The sequence below is a fragment of the Carettochelys insculpta genome, chromosome 3 (genome assembly GCF_033958435.1).
Source record: "Carettochelys insculpta isolate YL-2023 chromosome 3, ASM3395843v1, whole genome shotgun sequence".
Lineage (NCBI taxonomy): Eukaryota > Metazoa > Chordata > Testudines > Carettochelyidae > Carettochelys > Carettochelys insculpta.
Genome location: NC_134139.1, coordinates 44238066 through 44262563, shown reverse-complemented (window position 1 = coordinate 44262563; position 24498 = coordinate 44238066). Strand labels below are relative to the sequence as shown.

General features: G+C 44.0%; 1 protein-coding gene across 2 annotated transcripts in view; it reads left to right on the top strand.

Annotated features, from left to right (window-relative positions):
* The first annotated feature begins 3577 nt into the window (after nucleotides 1-3577).
* Nucleotides 3578-24498, top strand: part of ZNF318 (zinc finger protein 318) — a 47342-nt gene continuing 26421 nt past the window's right edge. Inside the window, exons 1-3 of one of the 2 annotated variants that reach the window (XM_074989714.1) lie at nucleotides 3578-4868; nucleotides 5329-12044; nucleotides 20316-20467. In XM_074989714.1, the coding sequence (XP_074845815.1) occupies nucleotides 11742-12044; nucleotides 20316-20467 (455 nt within the window). In that variant the 5' untranslated portion in view covers nucleotides 3578-4868; nucleotides 5329-11741. Of the gene's footprint in view, nucleotides 12045-20315; nucleotides 20468-24498 lie in introns of both variants that reach the window. The other variant, XM_074989713.1, reaches the window with a different exon arrangement.

The following is a 24498-nucleotide window of genomic DNA, read 5'->3' as shown; positions in this document are numbered from 1 at the left end:
GGGCTGGCCAGTGGGGAGGGGCTCCGGGAGGGAGCGGGCGGGAAGGGGAAAGCGCTTGTCCATGCGCTCTGTGCAGCCCCGCGCCGTGGTCCTTCCCCGTTCCCGAGGCCGGGCGGGGTTAGATCCCTGCTCGTACCGCGGGGCTTGTTGCTGCTGGGAGCCTGTGGGTGACCTTTAAAACAGCGTGTTGTTGTTAGCTCCGATTTAGAGAATGCTGAGAGGAGAAAGGGGCTACGATGTTATGGGCAGTAGGAAAAGAAAGGGAGAGTGGTCGTTTTTCCTCCTGGAGACCACTACAGACCTCCGGCTTGCAGCGAGTTAGGTGCAAACAAATCTGTTTTGGTGTAGACCTCTTGAGTCTAACTGTTCTTTGTGCAGGTAGAGGATCCGTCCGCAGGGATCTCCGAATGGGGGGCCATTCAGAAGATGAACATCCAGATAAACATCCATAGAATTGCATGTTATTACGCAGTTCAGTAAATCTATGCTTGCTACCATAAATTAGATACAGAAGAACGGAGAATGTCAAATCGACAAGGAAAATAATAAAAATCAGAGAGCAATAGAATTTGAGACTCAGCGCACAAAGCAACAACCCAAGGAATATACAATTTTCAGATGATGCTATATTGAAGGAGTTGCAAATACTCCTCATCTAGAGAAATACAGTACAAAGGGGGAACAGATAAAAAGAGGCAGAAAATAGTTTTAAATTATGCAACTAATACATCTAAGGAAGGGTAATGGATACTGGAAAGTAGGAATGGTTTAAAGAAATGTATGGCCAGCTGAAAAATAAAATTCGACACAGCCTGGCAAAATGACAGGTCAATGCAATTTTGGGATTCACATAAAAAAGTCATATCTTGGGGTAGAGAACTGACAGTCTCACTCCAAACAGCTCCACTGCAACAGCTTCTGGAATATTATGTGCCACTTTAGACACCTCACAGAAAGATAACAAATTGGAGGGAATTCAGATAAGTGCAACTAAACACAGTTGGGGGTTGAGTTATGAAGTAAAATGTGTGCAGTTTAATTAATCTGAGTTCTTTAAATATGTGCCTAATTAGTACACTGGGTGCACACAGAAATATAATACCCTACAGATTTCTTTCCCCTCCAAAAAAACACCTAGAAGTCAGACAATTTTCCCAAACCCAATTAGTTCCCTAACAGCTTTCCCTGACATTGCTCCTGCTTCCCTCATGTTAATTGGTTCTCAATATCTGTCTTTACAGGGTCATGTTGATGTAGTCACCTGTTGTCAGACTCATAGATTTTTAAGGCCAGAAGAAACCATAAAGATAATCTCAGCCAGGGAATTTATCCTAATTACTAACGTAATGAGACTAGGGCTTACATTTCCAGAGATTATTTTCTGGAACCTCCCATGTACTCCTCTGCCATTCAACTTTTAAGTACAAAAGCATAGGCCCTCAGCAGATGAGCTGAAGGCTCAGCTTTCTCAGGTCATACAAGGAATGGAACTGACATACACAAACAGGTCAAACATATCCCATGCAGGATGGGGAAGTTGCATGTACGTACAACCCATCTATTACAGAATGATAGGTGGGGTTAACATCACCCACGTAGTACGAGAGCTCTGGCTGGTGGAAAAAAAGGCAACTTGTTTGCAGTACCGAACTATAAAAATACATCCTTGCCAAGGCCTCTCTAACGCCTGGCTTTGCCAGAGTTAGATTCAATGCCAGCCGTGCTACCCCTTCCAAGTCTGTACAAAGTAATATTTCTATAATTAGAAGCAAGCAATGCCCTACAGATGGCAAGTGTCTTCCCAACTCCCTGCCAGTACATACACACACTCTTGGGAGAGTAAATCTCAACATTATCATTTGGAGGCTGGGGAAACAAAATGCCAGCAGCATTCCCATCTGGAAAAACAAAACAAACAAGCTGAGGGACTGCGAAAGAGAAGAGAAATTAATAAAAGCCATGAGGCCAAAGTGCCTTATCTTAGTGTCCTTGAAAGGGAGAGGAGGAGATAAAGGAGAGTTGCAAGCAGCTGTCACTCACCAAAGGTATTTTGCAGCCTCTAGGGGGATGTCGAAGAATAGAAGCCCCAGGGTCACTACTGATTGCCTCAGACGGTCTGCTCACTGCCAAGACTACTGCTTGAGTCCATTTGGTAACTGGACTTCTTTCTCTTTGCACTTTGTTCTCCTCTTATATTGTTTTTGCATTGCTGTGCAAGATGAGAAGAAATTGTATAGAGGATCAAGCTTTCTCTAGGAAGTTCCCATTAGATACTTTCACCTGCTCTCCTTTTCTCCACAAGAGACAGTCCCTCTTCCCTTGTGCTATTCTTTTTAATATCAGAGCATTGGCTTTCAGCTCAAGTTAGTGATAGACTGAATAAACCAAAGTCCTGTCCTACCTCTCAGAGGGACCCAAAGAACATGAGTATTGTACTGTAGATAGGGACAAAAGGAAAGAACTAGCTCTGGGCAGGCCATGACAGCGAGTCTCTAGTGCCCTCCTTAGCCCTATATCAATGTATTATCCCTAAAGGGCAAGAGAAAGATTTATTTGCTATTCTATTCTGGTCCACCTGGCTGCACAGAGCAATTATTGATATATCTATATGTTTGTCCAATACTTCTGCACATGTATCCTGGTTTCAGTCCTAAATGTAACACTTATCTGCATTTTGAAGTCAGAAGGTACCTTTATCATGCATGTATCACCAGCCATTGATACTATACACACCATGGTACATTGTATGGTGGGTACTTTCTTGCCTGTATTGTGGTATGAAGAAAAAATATGTTGACTTTAATTAGTAAGCAAGCTTCCATGTAGAAGGCAAAATGGACTTCTGCTGTGGATTTACTGCTGTCTTATCAAGGGAAGTACAATGGAGGAAATGTGATACAAAACAAATCTCAAGCAGTATGATAGTCCAAGCTTCGATCTGTCCATGAATAAAACATTACAGCTCTTCACTGTTATGAAGCCTTACTTAAGTTCAAATGAGGAAGCTTCTCAGAGCTTTACAATGCACCAAGAGAAGTTCTTAAATATCCATAAAAAAAGCATTCCATTATGTTCCTTGAACTACTCTCTCCAGATTTCTTTCATCCAGACCTTATGGCACTTCTTGTCTATTCCTATTTCCCATGTTGTGCCCTGAATTCTGCCTACTCATCTCTCCTGACCTCTCTTTTTGGACCAGCTTACCCTGAAGTGAAAAATAAGCAGTTTTCAGGGACCAATGATCCTTCTTTAGTCTAGTCAGTGTTGTCTACACCCTCACACAATTATATACAAAAGTAAGACTAACAAAGCAAATCAGGAAAAGCGCCAAAAAACCTCACTCCGAGTGCATCATAATTGATTTGAAGTTATTGGTCCTAAGTCCGTACCCTCTGATTGAAGTCAACTGCAAAACTCACATTGACTTAAGTGGGAGCAGTGTTGGAACCTTAGTAAATACTTATTTCCCTTTGTTTTTCATCTTGCAACATGTAGCCTGATTTAGGCTTTGAACAACTAGAAGAACAAATCTGTGCCATATTCATCTATAAAATAGCAGGAACACCATTTATAAATAATGACAAACCCCATATTTTTCACAGAATCCTAACATTAAAGATGGAGAAAAAAGTAGGGCTAGAAATTTATTCTGACTGCCCCAACACAGTAGATACTGAATTTGAACAGGAAGAGTCAGGCCCAGACAAGGTTTAAACCCAGAAATATCAGCATTTCCACCATCATCCACAAATGCTCTTAAAACAAGTCTGAGGCTGCAGTTTTGTTCTCCCACCCAGGGCTCTACTATCAGTTGAACTGTCTAGAACTTGGTGATGTCACAAGAGGGGGAGGTTTGAACATTCCCTTGCTGGCTCAGTCTGGGCTTGTCTACAGTCACTCCCTACTTCAAAAGGAGCATGGTAAGTAGGGTGTTGGGTGTTTATTAATGAAGTGCTGAGGTGCATATGCAGCACTTTATTCCACAAATTCCACACACACACCCCCCCGCAGCAACTTCGAAGTGTTAAACTTCAAAGTGACGGCTTGCATCTACCTACGGCTCACCCACTGGTACTTCAAAGTGCCCAGGGTATTTTGAAGTCCCTTTACTCGAGTAAACATTTTCTTGACCTGTTTACTTCTGGATCTGAAAACACAGCACACACATTTCTCTCCGCTCTCTGTGTGGAAAATCAGTGTTAAATTCTGGAGATGGGATAACCTTCAACGCACTTTATATGGGTGAATGTACATGTAGGTGCAAACACACAACTCAACCTAGGAAGAAAGAAATAAAATGTGCTTTATTAATATTCCAGGGATTAGAGACACTGTGGCTTGTTGTGTGCTGGTCTCTTCATACACTTATGAAAGTAAAACAAATTTTACAATGATTGTATACATTTCCTTGAACTTCGGTTTGTTACTTAACAGCTTCTCAGCCAAGCCCTATTCTTGATAACCTGTTCTTAACTACTTTTTAAATTCTCTCCGAATTCTGTTGGCTAATTCCCTATCATGTTACTCTCTCCTCTTCTCTTTCCTAAAAGTGCTTTCCTCTGCCACTTTATTCCTTCTGTTTCTTAATTCAAGGCTTCTTATATACAGCTCTGCCTAGCTGTGTGGGAGAAATAAAAGCAGAAAGACCCCTTATTTCCACAAATTCTGCCATCTACATCTGATTGGCTAAAACCTCTTTCTTCAAGCGTTAGGTAGTTGAAAGTTCCGCTGCACAAGATGAGCCTCCGCATTCCAAAGGACAATTCCAGGTTCCAATTATTAGCACAGAAGACTGAATGGAGGTCCCTTTGCCCTGTGAAAGCTGGCACAGAAATGGTGGGACTTTTTCAAAAACCTCTGCATAGCAGGTAAGGACCCCACTCAACTTTTTCAATCAAATGACAAATCTTAGGGCCTGATCCAGTAACGTGTTCAGCACCCACATTTTGCTCTACTCCTGGAAGAACTGGATGCTTATGTCCTTATTTTCAGAACTGCTGAGCACTCACAAATCCCACTGAAGTTAAAGTGTGTGTTCTAGAGCTGGAAATATAGTGCAGAACAGAACATGTTTCTTAACTGAAAATGTAAAGAGCTGCACAAGAGGATTACAGGGCAACATAATATTGGATTGTAATGCTTATTCAAGATGAGAATTTTCTACTCTGGACTGTTTGAGACCCACGTAATCTCAAATGTCTGCAACCTTTTATTTGCCATTGAGCAGTTCTGTCATCTGTATGGAGAAAGAGGTTTTTAATCTTTATTCTTATTGTTTTGTAGTTGCATTTCTGTAACTTTTTGTTATTTGTGTTATCATTATGTTAGGGAGCCAATGGATCAGCATACCACTATGCAAGGCATTGCATCTTCACCACACAACTAGAGAGAACAATGGACGAGATCATGGAAGAGGTAGAAGGGCTATCAGTGCACAGGATGAGAAGTAACAACTTGAGATTCGCGGACGGTATAGTTAGCATCGGGGAAGACGAAGAGAAGCTAGCGAGAATGGTTCAAGTGCTAAATGAGGAAGAAAAGCAGTGTAGAGTGATTATGAACACTGATAAAATGAAAACAATGGTATTTGGAAATAAGAAAACAGAACAGAAGATCAATGGAGACAGGATTCAACTAGAGAATGTAGAGAACGTAGTATCTGGGGAGCAACATGACGTATGATCTAGACTGTAAGAAGGAACTAGCAACTAGAATAGTGAAAGCAAGAGCGAGTTTGAAGGTGATGGATAAGATCTGGAAAAGGAAAGCAAGTAGCTTAGGGACAAAGCTGAGCATTTTGAAAATGTGTGTATTTAGCAGCATGATGTATGGTGCGACAGATGGGTGATAACAGATTCAGAGGGAAAGGTATTGGTATTCGAGGAGTTGTCATAGAAAGATCCTGAGAATAGGATGGATGCAGAAGGTCACCAGTGAGGAACTATATAGGAACATACAGCCAAAAGAGAACCTACTGCAGAAATTACAGCTATTTAGGCATATCTGCAGAATGAATGATGAACGAAAAGTCAAGACCCTGGTATTCGGCATAATGAACAATTCAAATAGGAGAGGCAGACCCACAGAGGATGGGTAGATTATATAGTAGATTGGTGTAGACCTAATCTACAGAAACTAAGCTGCTCTGCAGTGGACAGGGAAAGATGGAAGGAAATAGTGAGGGAGGCATCAGACACCAGTGGGTGCTGAGCCCATGGTTGTTGATGATGATGATGATGATGATTGTATGTACTCAGAACAAACATATAATAGCAATAGCACCTGGATAGCTTCCATGTGCCATGTACTGCAATATAGGAAATCATTAGGAGGACTTCACCACAAGGACTGCTCTTCTGTATTGGTGTTTTGGGCTCCTGTGCAGCATTTAAATGTCACAGTAATGAGTATTATCTGAAAAACTGAAAGAAAAAGCTTTCCTAGGTTTTTTTAACATTAATTTTTGTAAGGTGATTGTCTTGAGAGTAAAATGACTACAGGAAAAAGGAGACAAAGTTGTCTTCTTTAAAACAAAGATTCAGGGATGGTGTGAGGAAAGCAAAGGGATAGATCAAATATTCAGGTAGCTGGAAACCTAAAAAAAGGCATTTTTCTCCATCACTGTAGTCTGTTCTTACTTTTTTGAAGTTTGTGGCTCTCCTCTCTTCTTGACTTTCAGGTAAGAAAATGTTTTTCTTTAAATTTAATAAAGTATATTTGTAACTGTTACATTATCAGGCAAGATACTTAACATTCCCCAACCCTCGCCCCACTCCTTCAGCACTATGTACTCGATTTGTCAGTTTTTATTGCAATTTTTTTGGACCTTTGTACTTAGAGATGGCAGTCTGTACTAGAAATGCTATTGATCTGATGAAGTGGGTCTGTCCCATGAAAGCTCCTCACCAAATAGTCATTTTGTTAGTCTTTAAAGTACTACATTTCTGCTGTTTTGCTTTGTTAGAATACAGACTAACATGGCTATCTCTCCGTTACTATTCAGCATGCAAAGCACTACATTTAGCCATTTGAAATGGAGATCCATCAATTATATGAAAAAAACTAGCTCAGATCCAGACAGACATCATCTTTCTTTCCAAATGCAAAAAGATGGACATCACACCCAAGGGACTGACAGTGAAAAACCCATTACAGTCAACGTACTACACTGATTATAGTGAGAAACTATGCCACACACACTCTAAGAAACTGAGGAACCAGTTGATCAGTATCCTGTATAGCAGAGGATCAAAAAAGATGTCTTTGAACTTAAAACTCTCATCAGTAATCAAGCATCCACACAAGACCTGCTTGCGGGGCTTTACCTACACTAGACAAGAAATCTATAATACACACTTCCACTCCCTACAGAAAGGAAAGGATAATAAACTACCTAAATTACTTCATGCCTCAGGATACTACCATTACAACAAATACAATGCACCAGATAATATACTGTTAACCTTTCAAGCTACAAACTCAACCCAGGTGAATGGCCTCTCTTATCCCAGTGTCCTTCTGCCCCACCGCTTCCACGAACCTAATATAATTTTGTGGTGACCTCAAGGCTTTCTTTTGTCATCTCTGTATAAGGGAATACTTCCAACACACCAATAAACAGCGGTCTGACTCACCCGATTCCCCCTACCAACACCAAAAGAAGAAGAATTCTACGTGGACTTCCCCGACAGTCGTAATGACAGTCTAGAATTCTATATACAAAGCTTCCACAACTATGCACAGACTGAAATTATATGCAAACAACACCAAATGAAACATGTTCTCAGCTGTGCTGAACACTATGCTGTCCAGAGTCTCAGAAATAACTCGGACATTATAATCAAGCCGGCTGACAAAGAGGATGCTGTCATCATGAATAGGTCAGACTATGAACAGGAGGCAGACAGACAGCTCTCTAACCCACATTTTACAGACCTCTTTCCTCAGATCCCACTTGAGAATTCCAAAAGAAACTACACCATCTACTTAAGGAACTCCCTGCCTCTACTCAAGACCAAATTCACTCAGACACACCATCTAAGCCCTGACCTGAATTATTCTATTTACTGCCTAAAATCCACAAACCTGGAAACTCCAGACACCCTATCATTTCAGGTACTGGCACCCTTACTACTGGACTATCCAGCTATGTAGACTCCCTCCTCAAACCCTATACCACCAGCACGTGTAGCTATCTCTGAGATACCACTGACTTCCTGAGGAAATTACAAAACATTGGAAACCTTCCTGGCAATTCCATCCTTGCCACCTTGGATATAGAGGCTCTCTACACCAATATTCCACATGAAGATGGACTACAAGCAATCAGGAATACCATCCCTGGTGTTACCACAGCAAATCTGGTGGCTGACCTACGTAACTTTGTTCTCACCCACAATTATTTCCAATTTGGAGACAACTTATACCTCCCAGATTAGCGGCACTGCTATGGGCACTCGCATGGCCCCACAGTATGCTAACATTTTTATGGCCAACTTAGAACAATGATTCCTAAGCTCTCGTTCCGTTACCTTTCCTTTAGTTGCGCTGCATCAGTAACATCGTTATCATTTAGACCCATGGTAAAGAGACTCTGGAAGAATTCCACAGAGATGTCAACAACCTGCACCCTACCATCAGTCTCAGCCTTGACTATTCCACACAAGAGATACATTTCCTGGACACCACAGTACAAATCACTGATGGTCACACTGACACCACTCTCTACCAGAAACCCAGGAACTGCTACACATACCTGCATGCCTCCAGCATCCATCCAGCACACACCACACAAACCATCGTTTACAGTCAAGCCCTTAAATACAATTGCATCTGCTCTGATCCTACTGACAGACACTGAAAACTTCAAGACCATCACCAAGCATTCATAAAACGTAATTACCCACTGAGAAGTGAAAAAACAGATTGACAGGGCCAGATGAATACCCAGAAACCAGCTACTTCAAGATAAGCCCAATAAGATCAATAACAGAACACCACTTGTCATTACCTGAAGTCCGCAGCTCAGACCCCTGCAATGCATCATTAAAAACCTACAACCTATTCTGGATCATGATGCTACATTCTGGGAGGCCCTACGTGATAGGCCTGTCCTCTCCTATAGACAACCTCCTACCAAAGCAAGATTCTCTTTAGCAATCACGGACTACACCACAGTAATACTAATTCTGGACCTTTTCCTTGCATCAAACCCCGCTGCCAACTTTGCCCACATATTTATTCTGGGGATACCATCACTGGACCTAACCATGTTAGCTGCAAGATCAAAGGCTCATTTTTGTGTACTTTGACCAATATTATATATGCCATCAGTGCCAGCAATGCCTCTCTACAATGTGCATTGGACAAACTGGGAAAATGCTTCACCAAAGAATGAATAGACACAGAGCAGACGTTAGGAATCTCAATACACATAAGCCTGTCAGTGAGCATTTCAATGGAGTGGGCCATTCTGGTAAAGACCTGAGAATGTGTGTCTTAGAACAAAGAGACTTTAAAAAAAGATTACATAGATAAATTTCTGAATTGGCGGTCATATTCAAATTTGACACATTAACACTCAGTATGAACAAAGACAACAATTATCTCATGCATTACAAGGACTGCTTCCCTTCCTTTGATGCCGGTCATTATCTCAGGCAAGACACTTAACATCCCCCACCCCTCACCCCACTCCTTCAGTCCTATGTACTTAATTTGTCAGTTTTACTGCAATTTTTTGGACCTCTATACTTTTAGATGCCAGTCTGTACTGGAAAAGCTATTGATATGATGAAGTGGGTCTGTCCCACGAAAGCTCATCACCGAATAAATGTTAACTGCTGTTGTGGTTTCATAGCATTGTCACAGAGCAGTACTCAGTGCACTGCTGAATTTGAAAGATTCTGAGCTTTACGGAAATTAGTTGGAAATTATTTACCAGGTTATTATTCTTAATTAGTTTCATTGTAGTTGCACACTGCATCTCAGTTAAGCTCAGAGGCCCATTATGTTGATCATTGTCTATGCAATTTAGTCAAAACAAGTCAAAAGTGATTTGTAACAAACTTGGAGAATGTAATAGAATGGAGAAAAGGAACAGAAATAAATTCATATGATTATGCAGGCTGATGTGTTTTATGCATTCTGTGATGGTTTACACCAGTGTTTCCTCTAATTTTTTCCATCCATATGCAGAATAAATTTTGTTATGTGCACTCAGGCATGTGAAGAAGTACATTACCAATAGAAACACACGCTGGCAGCTGTGGGTGTTCAGATAACCAGGCATTTTAATCTCTTCTGGATGGCCACCCAAGCACTGAGCTTAAAGGAAACACTGGTTTACACATTTAAGTGTGTTTCCTGCATTAGTATAGCAGTGCACTCATTCAGAAACAATTTAAAGGTGAGGCAGTTGGGTGTAGTGTGCCATTAAGATGCAAGTGTCTTGTAAAAATGTCTCCTCTGCATGTGTCTTGTAAAGATGTCAGGAAGACAATAAGCCTGAAAATCTTTCTACAGCTACCCCTAGTTGCTTGATTAAAGTATGCTCTGGGGAACACAAGCCCAGAAAAGGACAAAAATTGAGCTGGGCTTCCAAATAAAGTACCTGGAGCCCTGCAAATGTGGAGATATCTGATATCTGCAGAACATGTTTGTGGATTGGCTGCTAGTACAAATTTTGTATGGCTGCAGGGCTTTACAAATACCATCCTTCAGATCCCAACCTGTGAATAACAAAAGACTAATAACCTATCTCAACGCCTAACAAAGGGCAGGGATTTAGAAAGTGATTTACACTGCAATATTAATTTGTCTGCTTTGTCATAAGGAAAATGTGACTTTTTATACCTGATCAGGACAATCTCTCTCAGTACACTGTCTTGATAATAAGAAGTACCAAAGAAGCTGCAAAAAAAGTTTGAACAAGCAGGGGTAGTTTCTTCCTGACCCAGTCGGATAGTGATTGGCTTACACTTTGAGGCAGCAGATATGCTTGCCAGACTTTTACAAAACCCCACCTCAAGTAGCTGGGAGCATTCACAGTCCCCAGACTGCTTTGTTTGAACCCCTTTAGTCTCCCCTCAACTGTTATCTTTGGGCTCGGGCTTCCAAGCGTTAATTACATGTGCGGCAATATATTTGCTGCCATGCATGGGTACGTTTACTGCCTGTCAACCGGTTTAGCTGCACGTGCTGCTGCTCCTGCAGCAGTAGAGGGGAACACGAAACCACCGCCTCTCCGCTCGTGGTTGCTGGGAAGCCAGCGGTCTCCTTCCCCTCTCCCCGCAGGGCAGGGGGACAGCCGGCGTTGGTCGAGGAGGGGCAGCTCTGCCTCGGAGCAGCTGTAGGCCTCACCGCGCTGCGGCTTGACAAGTGCTTCCTGCCCGCCAGCCTCAGAACCCCCTGGCCTGGTGGGTCGCCTTCCGCTGCCGCACGCGGTAGGGTCTGCAGTTCCGGCGAGCCGGCCGGCAGGGGGCCCTGCAGAGCAGGAGGCCAGCAGGGAGATGCAGAGCGTCTGGATTACGGAGAGGACAGAGACGCACCGACGCCTCCCGCCGGCCTTAGATCATGTGACCGGGGTTCTGCCGGCGCCATTTTGTTCGGCTGTGTAAGCCCGCCCCTCGCGTGACGGTAGTGGTGTCGCGAACGCGCACGCAGGGGGCCCAAGCGGGCCGAGAAGGACGGCGCCTGGAAACTGAGCTGCGAGGCCTCTTGCCGGCCCGGGCGCCGCTGCCATGTACCGCTCCGGCAGCTCCCGCTCCGGCCCGTCGTCCTCCCACCGCTCCAAGGACAGTGGTTCATCGGGGTCCCGCAGCTCCCGCTCTGGGGCCGGGCCGGGCCCAGGCCGCGGTCGGCTCCGCTCCTCGGCTTCACCGCCTGCCCGCCGCCACCGCTCCCCGTCCGGCCATCGCGGGGCTTCCCGCCGCTCGCCGTCCCCGCGCCGCAGCAAGAGGCTGCCTTCCCCGCCGGGGGGAGCCGGGGCCGGGAGGAGCCGGGGCCGCCGCGGGGGCGAGCATGGAGACAGCAACAGTAGTCGGGTAATTACGCCTCAGGACGCGCTCGGCCGGGCCTCGCCTCGCCCCGCCCCCTCCCCAGGCTGGGCGATCGCCTCGCGGATCGGACAGTCTCTGCTGTCCTACAGCTGCGTAGTTGTCCCCGCTCCCTGGCCCCGTCACGCCCCGACACCCGTCCCTCTTACTGGGGTTAAGGACACCCCATCCTGTATGTTTCTCGCTTATCCCACCAGGCAGGGGCAGCCGCAGGCAGGAAACTATCCCGGAGTGCCCCGTTGTCCTCCCCTGATGTCTCAGCAGTAACTAAGCACTCCCGATTTTCTCTTAGTGATCTTCATTGTCCTGCTGCAGGGAAATAGATTCTTTCATTTAATTATCCATTCGGCTCAATCCTGTGTTTTTAGAAAAGTAGGCAGGAGGGTCTGGTCAGAGAGGGGGGCACTGGAAAGTCTGTGGAAAAGTGGCTCTTTTTGATAATATCACTGATCAATCACATACTTTTGTTTAGCCTCATGTTTTCCATATGTATGTAGCCTACCAGGATAATGATGCTTGTCTACTTTTGAGACCACATGAAAAACACCTGCTGTTATTAACCAGGGGATTTTCATTTCTAATGTCAGATTTCTTGTTTCATCATTTATTCCCATTCTAAGTAATCCTTTTCATTTTCTCCCTTCAGGCGCTTATTTCTTCTCAGCTGAGAATTCCAAACTTGCCATTTCAGCTAAAAGTCACAGCTCAAACTATTCTTTAGCGAAAGAAAGGCTCATGAGCATGAAATAGAACATTTAGTTATTGGGGTTACTTTGTATCATTATAACAGGCTCTTGGACTTACATCTAATTTATGTGCAGGATTCAGAGAACTTTCTGAATCAAGTGTCTAATTAACATTAAATCTAAATTTTTTGGATTGATCTTGAGTTGTAGGTTCATCAGAGTCATCCTCCAACAGTTATTTCATACGTTGCTAGCACTCTCATCTTAGCCTAAAGCAAAATATTCAGATTTGTGCATGTAAAATATTGTTTATAAATTCTGTTTCAGCTGTGAATATCTTTACTATGACTGTCACAAGTCCATATGATATGTAGTAAATACTAGATTTATCTGTGAATATGTTCCGCTGTAAGACAGAGGCTTTCTCTTGAGCTGTCAAAAAGCTTTTCCACATAGAGAATTACCCTGGAATAACTACTCCCGATTAACTCCATGTGGGGATGCTCTTATTCAGGAAAAAGAATACCTGTTTTTAGATTTTCTTTGTTCACTGGGTTTGACGCCACTCCAACAGATTAAAATAATTTGGAAAAAGGCACTCTTATTTTGGAATGAAGGTGTCCACATGTGCAGTTAATCAGGAATACTTAATCCACTTTAAATTCAAACCCTACCTTATTCCAAATTTTCGTGTATAGACCACCCAATAGTTAATATGCTCTCAGAAGAGAACCCAAACTATTGTAGCCTAGCATCAGCTCTGCAAGTAAAGTTAATCGTTGTTTTCCACCGGCTCCCCCCACCCCCATACCGAGTGCTCTAATGTCAACTTTTGTCTTTAAACTTGCTTTTTTGTCATGGCACTGGGTGGTATTAATGCTACCGTTTTGGGGTCATTAAACAAGGTGTTCATGAGATACAGACTCCCACTCAGCTGATCTCCATTGTGCAGCATTTTTCAAGTTGTACCTAATATTCACTGTGCCTTTGGAGAAGAAACACTGTAAAAAGTATTGACCTTAGATTTTTGGATCTGGGTGTTGGCAGATTGCAGAACTAAAGAAATTGAAATGTGTGTTTGTAGCTAGACTAAGACACAGACACTGAAGAAGGAGGGTTTCTAGGTAAGCTATTTCCTTAGTAACTGAGTAGCTCAAGATGATATGCTGTGGTCACAGGTGCAGAGCTGCACCTGTGCATTGAGTTTGATCCCTATACTTGACAATTTCCATTTGCACAGGTACGCTGGTGGAATTCTGCTTTGCCCTTAAATCAAAACTTGTGATTTAAAAATACTGTTTTTAAAATTCATATGCAGGTGCTCATTTAACTTTAGGAGAGTTGTCAATTAAATAAGCATCAATCAAATAGAGGAAAGATGAATGGATGATGTGATCATGCTTACTGATCGGTATAACTTTGAGTCTGATCAAAGGAAAGCACGTCACTTGGTCATTTGTTCAAGACTTTTCCTAATACAGAGGCCTTCTGCTGCCTCCCTCCATGTAAATGGTTCATAAAATTTTCAAGTCCTTTTATCTTGTTGATGCAGACCAAGGCAGTAAGGAGGGTTATAGTGTTGAGGGGGAACGTGAAGGGGCTGTTGGAGCAGTGTGAGAATGGGTAGACAGAGAGGATGTTAGGAGGGAGATAAGGGAATGGAGGAGAGCAGTGGGGAGAGGGTGAGTTGTGGGAGGGGAAAAATGGTGAAGGGAAAGGGACTGGATCAGGTGGAAGGCTGAGAGGGAACCTTGGGATGAGTGGCTAATGGAACTGAGGGATTAGGATGATGCAGCAGTTTGAGATGTTCTTCCTGCACCCCACCCTCATCTGTAAGCCAAGATCAGGATGCCTTTCCCCTTTGTGGAGTAAACCCTTCTTCCTGCCTTCAAGTGAGCTGTGAGCTGTAGGCTTTCCCCTCAGGAGCGGGGAATCTGAACCCCTCTGCCCGCTGTGGATAGAGAGGTGATGAGAATAAATTAGTTCACAAAGTTATTTTTTCAGGCTGTATTCATCTCCATTGGTTGTACGTAATCAGCTGAGAGCATGCTGCTTTACACTTCTCTAAGGCTATGTCTATAGTAGCACCTTTTTGGTAAACATTTTTCTTGGATAGAGGTGTAAAAAAAAAATACCCACGTAAGTTATTGACAAAAGCACTGGGGATGATGGTACCATGTTGGCAGGAAATGTTCTGCAGATATAGTGACTGCTGTTTGTTTACAAGTTGTTTAATTGTGTAGGTGGGAGACCTCTCTTCCATAAGCATAGAGCATCTATACAGGAAACCTTATAGCTGTGCAGCTGCAACGGGACAGCTGTGCCCCACTGTAAGGTCTGCAGTATAGACATAACTTAAGATTCTCTTAAACAGGGTTAAGGTTGCTCAATGATGCCTCATGCCCTTCCAGAGTGTAGAGAGTGGTTAAACTTAAAACTCAAAACCAGAAAATGAAGAGTAAAGATAATGCAAACTTAAACCTCTGGAAATCAGCTTATGAACCATGTAGGACATTGTCCAGTACCCCTTTCTTAAGGGAAAACTCAGGTTTAGGTCAGGTATAGGTTTGGTAGAGCTCCTTTCTCAAACATTAAGTCCAGATTTGGGTTAGGGACTCTGCATCTCCAGTTTTTTGACACTTTCTATGTGAAGGACTTCTGACAGCTTCCTGTATACCTAAGCTCTCTAAGTTTACCAGGCGCATGCAGTGAAAAGGATGAGATGGAGTGAGAAGTCTTTACATGATGTAAGTTGGAGGGGATGAGTTTAGATGTAGTGGGGGATATGTGGGTAATCAGAGCAGAGGTCATAATGGAGAGACTGTTGAAAGAGTTGGTATTGCATATATTCCAGTCCGCTGCTTAAGAGACCCCCACAGCTTGTGCCATCACAATTCCAACAATGAAGGGATGGGGCCTATTAGACCCTGGTGAAAAATGGGATGAAAAGCAGGAGTTCAGAGTTGTGCAATGGGGAATGTTAGGAGATTTCTGTCTCCCCAGACTTCACCATATCTTTGCCCCAGTGTCTATTCTAGCTGTCTCCATACTTGCACGTGCAGTCTTCCTGCATCCTCCTTATAGCTCCTCAAACTGCAGGTCTTATCCTGACCTTTTTCTTTCTCTGTGGAGGAATGCTATGGAGGGATGACCAAACTATTGTGGACAGGCAGAGAGGGGAGACAAAGACAAGATGCAGTGTCAGTAAAGGGAATAACTTGCAAGCGGGTGCATTCTGTGGCCAGAAGCATCGTTGCCTAGGTGCCAGGGGCTATGAAGAGGGAGCGATGGGCAGTGATATATAGGGTACTAATAAACTACATTTTTTTTTAAAAGAAAAAAGGCAATTACATGTCCAGAAACTTAAACAGGAGTAAGATTGTCCGATGATGCCTCATGCTCTTCCAGAATGTATCTTAGCTTTGCAGGGCTGCTGTTTGCACCCCCTAATTCAGGTGCAGCTCTTGTGACTCCACTAAACCTATCATAAGACTGGAAGGGACCTCAAGAGGCCGACTCCAGCCCTCTGCCCTCATGGCAGGACCAAGTACTGTCTAAATCATTCCTGATAGACATCTATCCAACCTGTTCTTAAATATCTCCAGCGATGGAGATTCCATAACCTCCCTTGACAATTTATTCCAGTGTTTGACCACCCTGACAGTTAGAAACTTTTTCCCAATGTCCAACCTAAACCTTCCTTCTGCAGTTTAAGTCCATTGCCTATTGCTCTATCCTTAGAGGCCAAGAAGGACAAGTTTTCTCCCTCCTCCTTATGACTCCCTTTTAGGTACTTGAAAACTGCTATAATGTACCCCCACAATCTTCTCTTTTCCAAACTAAACAAGCCCAGTTTTTTCAGTCTTTCTTCATAAGTCATGTTCTCTAGATCTTTAATTATTCTTGTTGCTCTTTTCTGGACCCTCTGTAATTTCTCCACATCTTTCTTCAACTGCGGTGCCCAGAACTAGACACAGTACTCCAGCTGAGGCCTAACCAGTGCAGAGTAGAGTGGAAGAATGACTTCTCATGTCTTGTTCACAACACACCTGTTAATGCATCTCAGAATCATGTTTGCTTTTTTTTTTTTCTTTTGGAACAGCATCACACTGTTGATTCATATTTAGCTTGTGGTCCACTATAACTCCTAGATCCCTTTCTGCTGTAGTCATTCGTAGACAGTCTCTCCCCGTTCTGTATGTGTGACACTGATTGTTCCTTCCCAAGTGGAGCACTTTGCATTTGTCCTTATTAAACTTCATCCTGTTTACCTCAGTCCATTTCTCCAGTTTATCCAGATCCTTTTGAATTATGACCCTGTCTTCCAAAGTAGTTGCAACCCCTCCCAGCTTTGTATCATCTGCAAACTTAATAAACATGCTTTCTATGCCAATATCTAAATCGTTGGTGAAGATATTGAACAGAACTTGTCCTAAAACAGCCCACTGCGAGACCCCACTTGTTATACTTTTCCAGCAGGATTGAGAACCATTAACAACTACTCTCTGAGTATGGTTATCCAGCCAGTTGTGCACCCACCGTATAGCAGCCTCATCTGCGTTGCATTTGCCTAGTTTATTGATAAGAATATCATGTGAGACCATGTCAAATGCTTTACTAAAGTCTAGGTATACCACATCCATCGCTTCTCCCCCATCCACAAGGCTTGTTATCCTATCAAAGAAAGCTATCAGATTGGTTTGACATGATTTGTTCTTTACAAATCCATGCTGGCTGTCCCTTACCACCTTCCAAGTACTTGCAAATGATCGCTTTAATTACCTTCTCCATTATCTTTCCTGGCACAGAAGTTACGCTGACTGGCCTGTAGTTTCCTGGGTTATTCTTATTCCCCTTTTTGTAGATGGGCACTATATTCGTCCCTTTCCAGTCTTCTGGAATCTCTCCTGTCTCCCATGATTTTCCAAAAATGATAGCTAAAGGCTCAGATACCTCCTCTATCAGCTCCTTGAGTATTCTAGGATGCATTTCATCAGGCCCTGGTGACTTGCAGACATCTGATTTTTCTAAGTGATTTTTAAGTTGCTCTTCTTTTATTTCAACTTCTAACCCTCCCCCTTTCCCACTAGCATTCACTATGGTAGGCATTTGTTCATTAGACTTCCCAGTAAAGACCGAAACAAAGAAGTCATTAAGCATCTCTGCCATTTCCAAGTTTCCGTTACTGTTTCTCCCTCCTCACTGAGCAATGGCCCTATCATATCCCTAGTCTTCCTCTTGTTTCTAATATATTTATAAAAAGCCTTCTTGTTTCCCTTTATGCCTGTAGCTAGTTTGAGCTCATTTTGTGCCTTAGTCTTTCTAATCTTGCTCCTGCATTCTTGTGGTGTTTGTGGTGTTTTCCTGTCTTCATCCTTGGTAATTTGTCCTTGTTTCCATTTTTTTTATATGATTTCTTTTTTATTTTGAGATCATGTAAGATCTCCTGCTTAAGCCAAGGTGGACTTTTGCCATATTTTCTAGCTTTCCCATGCAGCGGGATAGCTTGCTTTTGGGCCCTTTAAAAAACGGCCAACTCTTGTCAGCTGTTTTTGTCCTCAGCTTTGCCCTCCAGGGGACCTTACCCACCAGCTCTTGGAGTTTACCAAAATTGGCCCTCCTGAAATCCATTATCTCTGTTTTGCTGTTTTCCTTTCTACCCTTCCTTAGAATTGTGAACTCTATGATTTCCTGATCACTTTCACCCAAGCTGCCTTCCACTTTCAAATTCTCAACCAATTCCTCCCGATTTGTTAAAATCAAATCTCGAACAGCTTCCCCCCGCCCCACCCCGGTAGCTTTTTCAACCTTTTGGAATAAAAAATTGTGTCCAATGCAGTCCAAGAACTTATTGGATAGTCTGTCCCCTGCTGTATTAGTTTCCCAACATATATCTGGATAGTTGAAGTCCCCCATCACCACCAAATCCTGGGCCCTGCATGACTTGGTTAGTTGTTTAAAAAAAGCCTCATCTACCTCCTCCACTGGGTAGGCAGCCTGTAGGAGACCCCTTGCAGGACATCGCCCTTGTTTTTTACCCCTCTTGGTCTAAGCAAGAGACTCTCAACACGTCCATCTCCTATGTCCATCTCCACCTCAGTCCACGTGTGTACCTTTTTAATATATAAGGCAACACCGCCTCCCTGTCTATCCTTCCTAAGCAGGCTGTACCCTTCAATACCAACATACCAATAGTGTATTATCCCACCAAGTTTCTGTGATGCCAATGATGTCATAGTTCTATTTATTTATTAGCACTTCCAGCTCTTCCTGCTTATTACCCATACTTCTTGCATTTGTATATAGGCATCTAAGATTGATTTGATTTTTGCCTCCCTGTTTTGCCCTGACCCTCTTTTTACTCTGACATTGTAGCCCATGCTCCCTCCCATTTCCGAGCCATCTCCCGGGTCTCCGTGTTTTCTACTTACCTGTGGGCTTTGCTCCCCTGTCACCATCGAACCTAGTTTAAAGCCCTCCTCACTAGGTTAGCCAGTCTGTGTCCAAATACAGTCTTTCCCCTCCTTGAAAGGCGAGCACTATCTTATGATTCTCTTGGGGGTTGCCATCCCCACATTGAGTAACACTAATATACTGTATAGAGCATATGAAATTTTGATTTGTACGATTCACTACAGGTTAAACCTCTTTAGTTTGGTGGATATCCACTTATGGGTGTGGTCAAGTTTCCTGTGGTCCCACAAAGTTTGTTTATAGCCATCAGTCCTGGCTTTGTGTTATTTAGCTCTAATTCACCCCAAATGTCTTCTAAGAGCCTAGTAAGCAGTGGAAGTGTTGGTAATGGTGCTAGACAATATTGACCTTCCATGGTTCAGCAAATTCTCTTGTTTGGTACCGGTCAGGTTCCTGAGGGTGCCAGACTAAAGAGGATCAACTTGTAGTACTTTTAATGTAGCCAGTTGCAAAACTAGGCAGATATCTAGATGACTTGACACACCCCAGAAGACCTTTGCAGATCCCCCAGGGGAGTGCATGCCCCTACTTGTGAACTAGTGACGTAGAACATTGATTTACTCCTGAGTCAATTATCAGAGACCCTTTTGTAACACTATTCAGTTTTGGTAATAGGCATTGTAATTGACCCAGGCTCTCATTATGCTACAAGGGCCTTCTATATGTATGCAAAAATTCCTTGACACTGCAGGGTGCGCAGTGCATGCAGTTGATGGTCCCCAATGAAAAAGCAAGTACAACAGCAACTTTGGGATTTCCTGAGCAGCGTCTTTTTTTCTCTTCTTCCTCTGTGTTGGTTTTACCTCCAGAAGGACAGTTACTCAAAGGTATTTTCAAGTTGCTAAGTTCATTTGGAGCTAGTGTAAATACAGAATCACTTAGCTGCAGGTAGGATGAGAAGTAACTCCAGTCTGTTCCTTGCTCCCCCGCCCCCCACAACTGCATAGCAATTTATATAAATGGAACATATGTGCAATTAATTCATTTCTTATAGTTTGTGCCCTTAAATCTAATCTGATGAGGTGGACAGACTCACATGCCTGTCTTGTGATTGATGGGACAGTCCTATGCTGGGCTTTCATTTTCTCTTCAATTGCAGAGACGTTCTCCGAGCCTTCGTTCTGAGTCTTCACTGGAGCAGAGTTTGCGGATCACTGTTGGTAATGACAGGTATGGCATTGATACACCGGAGCGAAGGAGGCTGCCTGATCGACTGGACTCACCAATTGATAACCTGAGTGACATGGACAGGTATGATTCTCTGTAGATTGGGATCCCATAGAGTCAGACAGTAATTTAAAACAAGATTTTTAAGACATAGCTGTCCAGGTTCTTTAAGCAATTGTTGTGGAATGCCTTGTTTGCTTGAGCCACAGAAAGGCGCAGATAACAGCGCCAGATTAAAGTGTGTGTTCTGGGTGGGGAAAAGGTGGGAGTGGCAATGGGCATCAAGATTAAAAGTAGCCTTTAGGAATTGGACAAGAGCTGGCCTGCCGACAGCAGTGAGCAGAGGGGAAGGTGGCAACTGCCACAGGGCCCGGCAATTCAGAAGGCCAGAGGGCTCCTTACTGCTGCTACTGCAGGAGCAGCTCGAGTCCTGGGCTCTTTTAAGTTGCCATGAGAGCTGCACACAGTGCTCTCAAGACAGCTCTTATGGGATGGAAGGGGAGCCGTGGTGCTGAGGGCTGGCTGTCCCCACTCCACTCCCTTTGTCCAAGGCCCCACCCCTTCTGGGAGCATGGAGCTGCCCTCCTCTTTCCCTTGCCTAGGGGTCTGGCAACTGTGTCCGCTCTCCTGGACAAGAGTCCGTGCTTTGTTGCTATGATGAGAACGAGAGTGTTTCACACAGGACAAAAATTCAGTGAAGAGCTAGGATCCCAAAAGCTGCTCTGATGGGACTTAGAGACCAGTTTTAAGAGATTTCCTTAGTGAGACAGATACTGCTGTGGGGCGCATGGTATAAATATAGATGGATACTTGTATTTTTAAAGTGTTTATTACAGAAGAGCAGATGAAACAGGACGGCAGATACAAAGAGCTAATACTCAAAGCTCAAATCCTCTTTTCCTTACTGAAATTGTTATCCTAGTTGACATAGGAACACAATAGTCAGTTGGCAAAGACTATCTAGAACAGGGGTGTCCAACCAGTTAGAGTAAAAAAAGCTGTGGATAGAGTTCCATATTTTTTATATATATATAATTTTTTTAATATATCTAACCTAATGCCCTCCAGCCATCTCCAACACCTGCTCTAATGCAGTTCCCTGTCCCCTCCCCCGGATCCAGGCACCTCCAGCCCCTGCACCCTCCCTACACTCTAACCCACTGCTTCAGTTTCACCAGAGCCACCGCAGCTACACGCTTCTCCCTTCAGGCACTGGGGTGTGCGCAAAGAGCGGTGGTGAGCAGTCTGGCTGCACAGTTCCAAGCAGGAGCCACATTTCATTGAGCAAAGAGCTGTGTGTGGCTCAAGAGCCATGGGTTGACCATCCTGATATAGAGTCTGTGTCCTTCATAGTCGTCATTGCTGCACCCAGTTGAAAATTCAGGTGAGGGGTTAAGCAGCAAATGCAGAGGAAGCACTGAAACATCCTGTTTTTATGCAAGTACTCCTACAGTAGTAGCACAAAGAAGGGGAACTGTGCAGAATTCTTCCATTGTTTCCTATCTCTACAAGCTTATTGGCTTTTTAAGGTTAAGTTCCAGCGGGTACAGTAAAATCATATGAGGGTTTTGTTAGTGTTACTGTCACGTTTAAGCCTTCTGCCTCAGTTCTCCTGTAATCAGTGTTTCATTTATAAATCCCCATTTTAAGTACTGGTCTTCTGGCCAGAACTGATGCACATGCACATGGGATAGCAGCATGTACTGGAGGCAGGGGGAAATGGTACGAAAGAGAATTGAGCCTCGCTACAACTTCAAGACTTGTCTTTATTTGCCTATTGGGGATTCCCCACTGCTTCCTTTTCTCCAGTAGGTTTGTATATACATCATGTTTTGTGGTCATGCTTTAGGGTTAGAAGTGGTGTTTAATGTAAAAGTGAAAATGCCCTGAAGGACATTAACCTTCCTCAGAGAAATTAACAGCTTTCCTTTTGACTCCCTAATAAAACATAGTTACACTCATCCCTCATTAAACGAGTACTTCACTTATGAGTACTCGCTTAAACGAGGGACACATTTACTTACCTTGGTTCACTCTGCGAGTGAACTCCCCCGCTAATATGAGGCTAATGCCCTCCCTGTGGCTCCAACCTGCCCTAGTCTTGCTAGTCTATACACTACCTGACTGCTTTTTGTTCTGCCCTAGTCTGTTTTCCTCCCTACCCTTGGCAGCCTGACTCCAACCCCCACCCCACCCCACCCCATGACAGCCTGACCCTTGTCCGCTGCTGCCCCTGTAGCAGCCTGACCCCCATCTGCTTTCTGCTGGCCCTGCAGACCGCCCCCTTCCCCCCCGCCAGTCCCACAGACTGGCCCGACAACAGCGTGACCCCCCCGCCTCCCTTCCCCACCAGCCCAGTAGACCTAACCCACCACAGCCTGACCCCACCACCTGTCACACCACACACCCAACCTTCAGCAGCCTGAGCCACACCCCCCCCACCCCCCCACCCCCCGACAGACCCAACCAGCCACCAGGTTTTAACCCTTCCTCTCAGGGCCCTAAACTGCTCCCAGCCTTTTAAACTCCCTCCCCCCACCCCCAAACCCAAGGTTCACTTACCTTCCAAAAGCAGCGCCACATGCTGCCACTCCTTCGCAAGCTCTGCGAACCAGTCTGACTTTTACGTGTATTCTAATGAGAATTTAGTGTCCACCTTACAAGTTTTCACCTACAAGCATGAAGTTGGAAACTAGTTGTGCTCATAGAGCGGGGGATGAGTGTATTCCTTTGAAACAGTGACACAAACAGCCAGGAACGTGGCACTAAAATGTATGAAAACCAGATTGAAAAGAGTAGGTGTGAAAGGGAGATAAAACATACATTCTTTCTTGAATGCTTGACCTTATCTATCTTCTGTTCATGTATATGCATCTCACATACTCCAGTTCAAAATCTTTGGTCAGCAGTTCCTGGGCTGCATCCGCATCGAATGTCCGTGTCTCCCTACCGAAGGGCATAAGGGGTATGATGATCTGTCATCTGCTCAGCTATGAATCAGAGTCTGAACTCGCAGTGTTCAAATGTCCTGGTTATTGTGTGGTTTATGCATTGTATTGTAAGTAGATGCTTAGCAGTTAGTTACTTGGGTTAGCTTTAGAGCTTTTTTTTTGAAAACCTCCAAAAGAAGAAAGGAAACCTGTTTTCTTTTTTGCCAATGGGACTGTTTGGTGCTGGCATGACTTATTATGACTGATTGTTAAGTCTCTAGTCTAGGCTGTAAAAGTTGCCATTCATGTGAGGCAGCCGTGCTTCTGAATGCTTTGGCATGCCAGATGCTTTTAGATTCTGGGAGAGGAGAACATAACAATTTGTGCTATTTGTTACTCCTGAAAGAGAACCCAACGAACTGTGAAGTCTCATCTGAAGATGTTCTCTCTGTATAAGTCATTTTATCCCTCTTTAGATCCTAGGGTGGCTGTAGCTGAAATTTCTAAGTATTCATCCTCAAGAATTACCCCTGCTGGCTTCTCTAGTCCAGCTAGCTATTTGTGATATCCCAAAGATGAGCTAATATAGGTCAGTTTAAATGTCTACAGTGGACAATACCCTAAATTAGGGTGGGGGAAGCTTTTTTGGTGAGGGGCCACTGACCTGCAGAAAAATCACTTGGGGGCCACACACAAGCAAGAAGCAAAATAAATTGCCATGGATCTGGCCCCCATTAAGAAGGGGGAAGACTCTCAGACATGCCCCCAACTGAGAATAATTTAAAAAAACAAAAAGACACACCCCTCATACTATAGCCCACTAGGGATGGAGGCGAGTGCCAAAGGTCAGGGCTTCCCTCCAGGGCCAGATTAATTGGGAGGGGTGGGGGGGCACAAGGCTAATAGATTTTTGTGGGGCTGCCTTAAGCTTGGTGGGGGAGGGCAAAAAGAGGGGTTCAGTGTTCAGGAGGTGTTGCTAGGGAGTGGATTGGGAGGGACAGTGTGGGCTGTAGGTGGGAAACAGGATGCAGGAGCAAGTTGAGGGGGCTGGTAGGAAGGGGCACAGGATTGGGCCACCCACATGGTGTAGCTCCTGTGTGGTCGGGGTGGGGAAGGGGGAATATGGAGGGATTCATACTGAAAAATTGCCATATGTAGTGCTCAAAAGTTGATTTAAAATAGGTT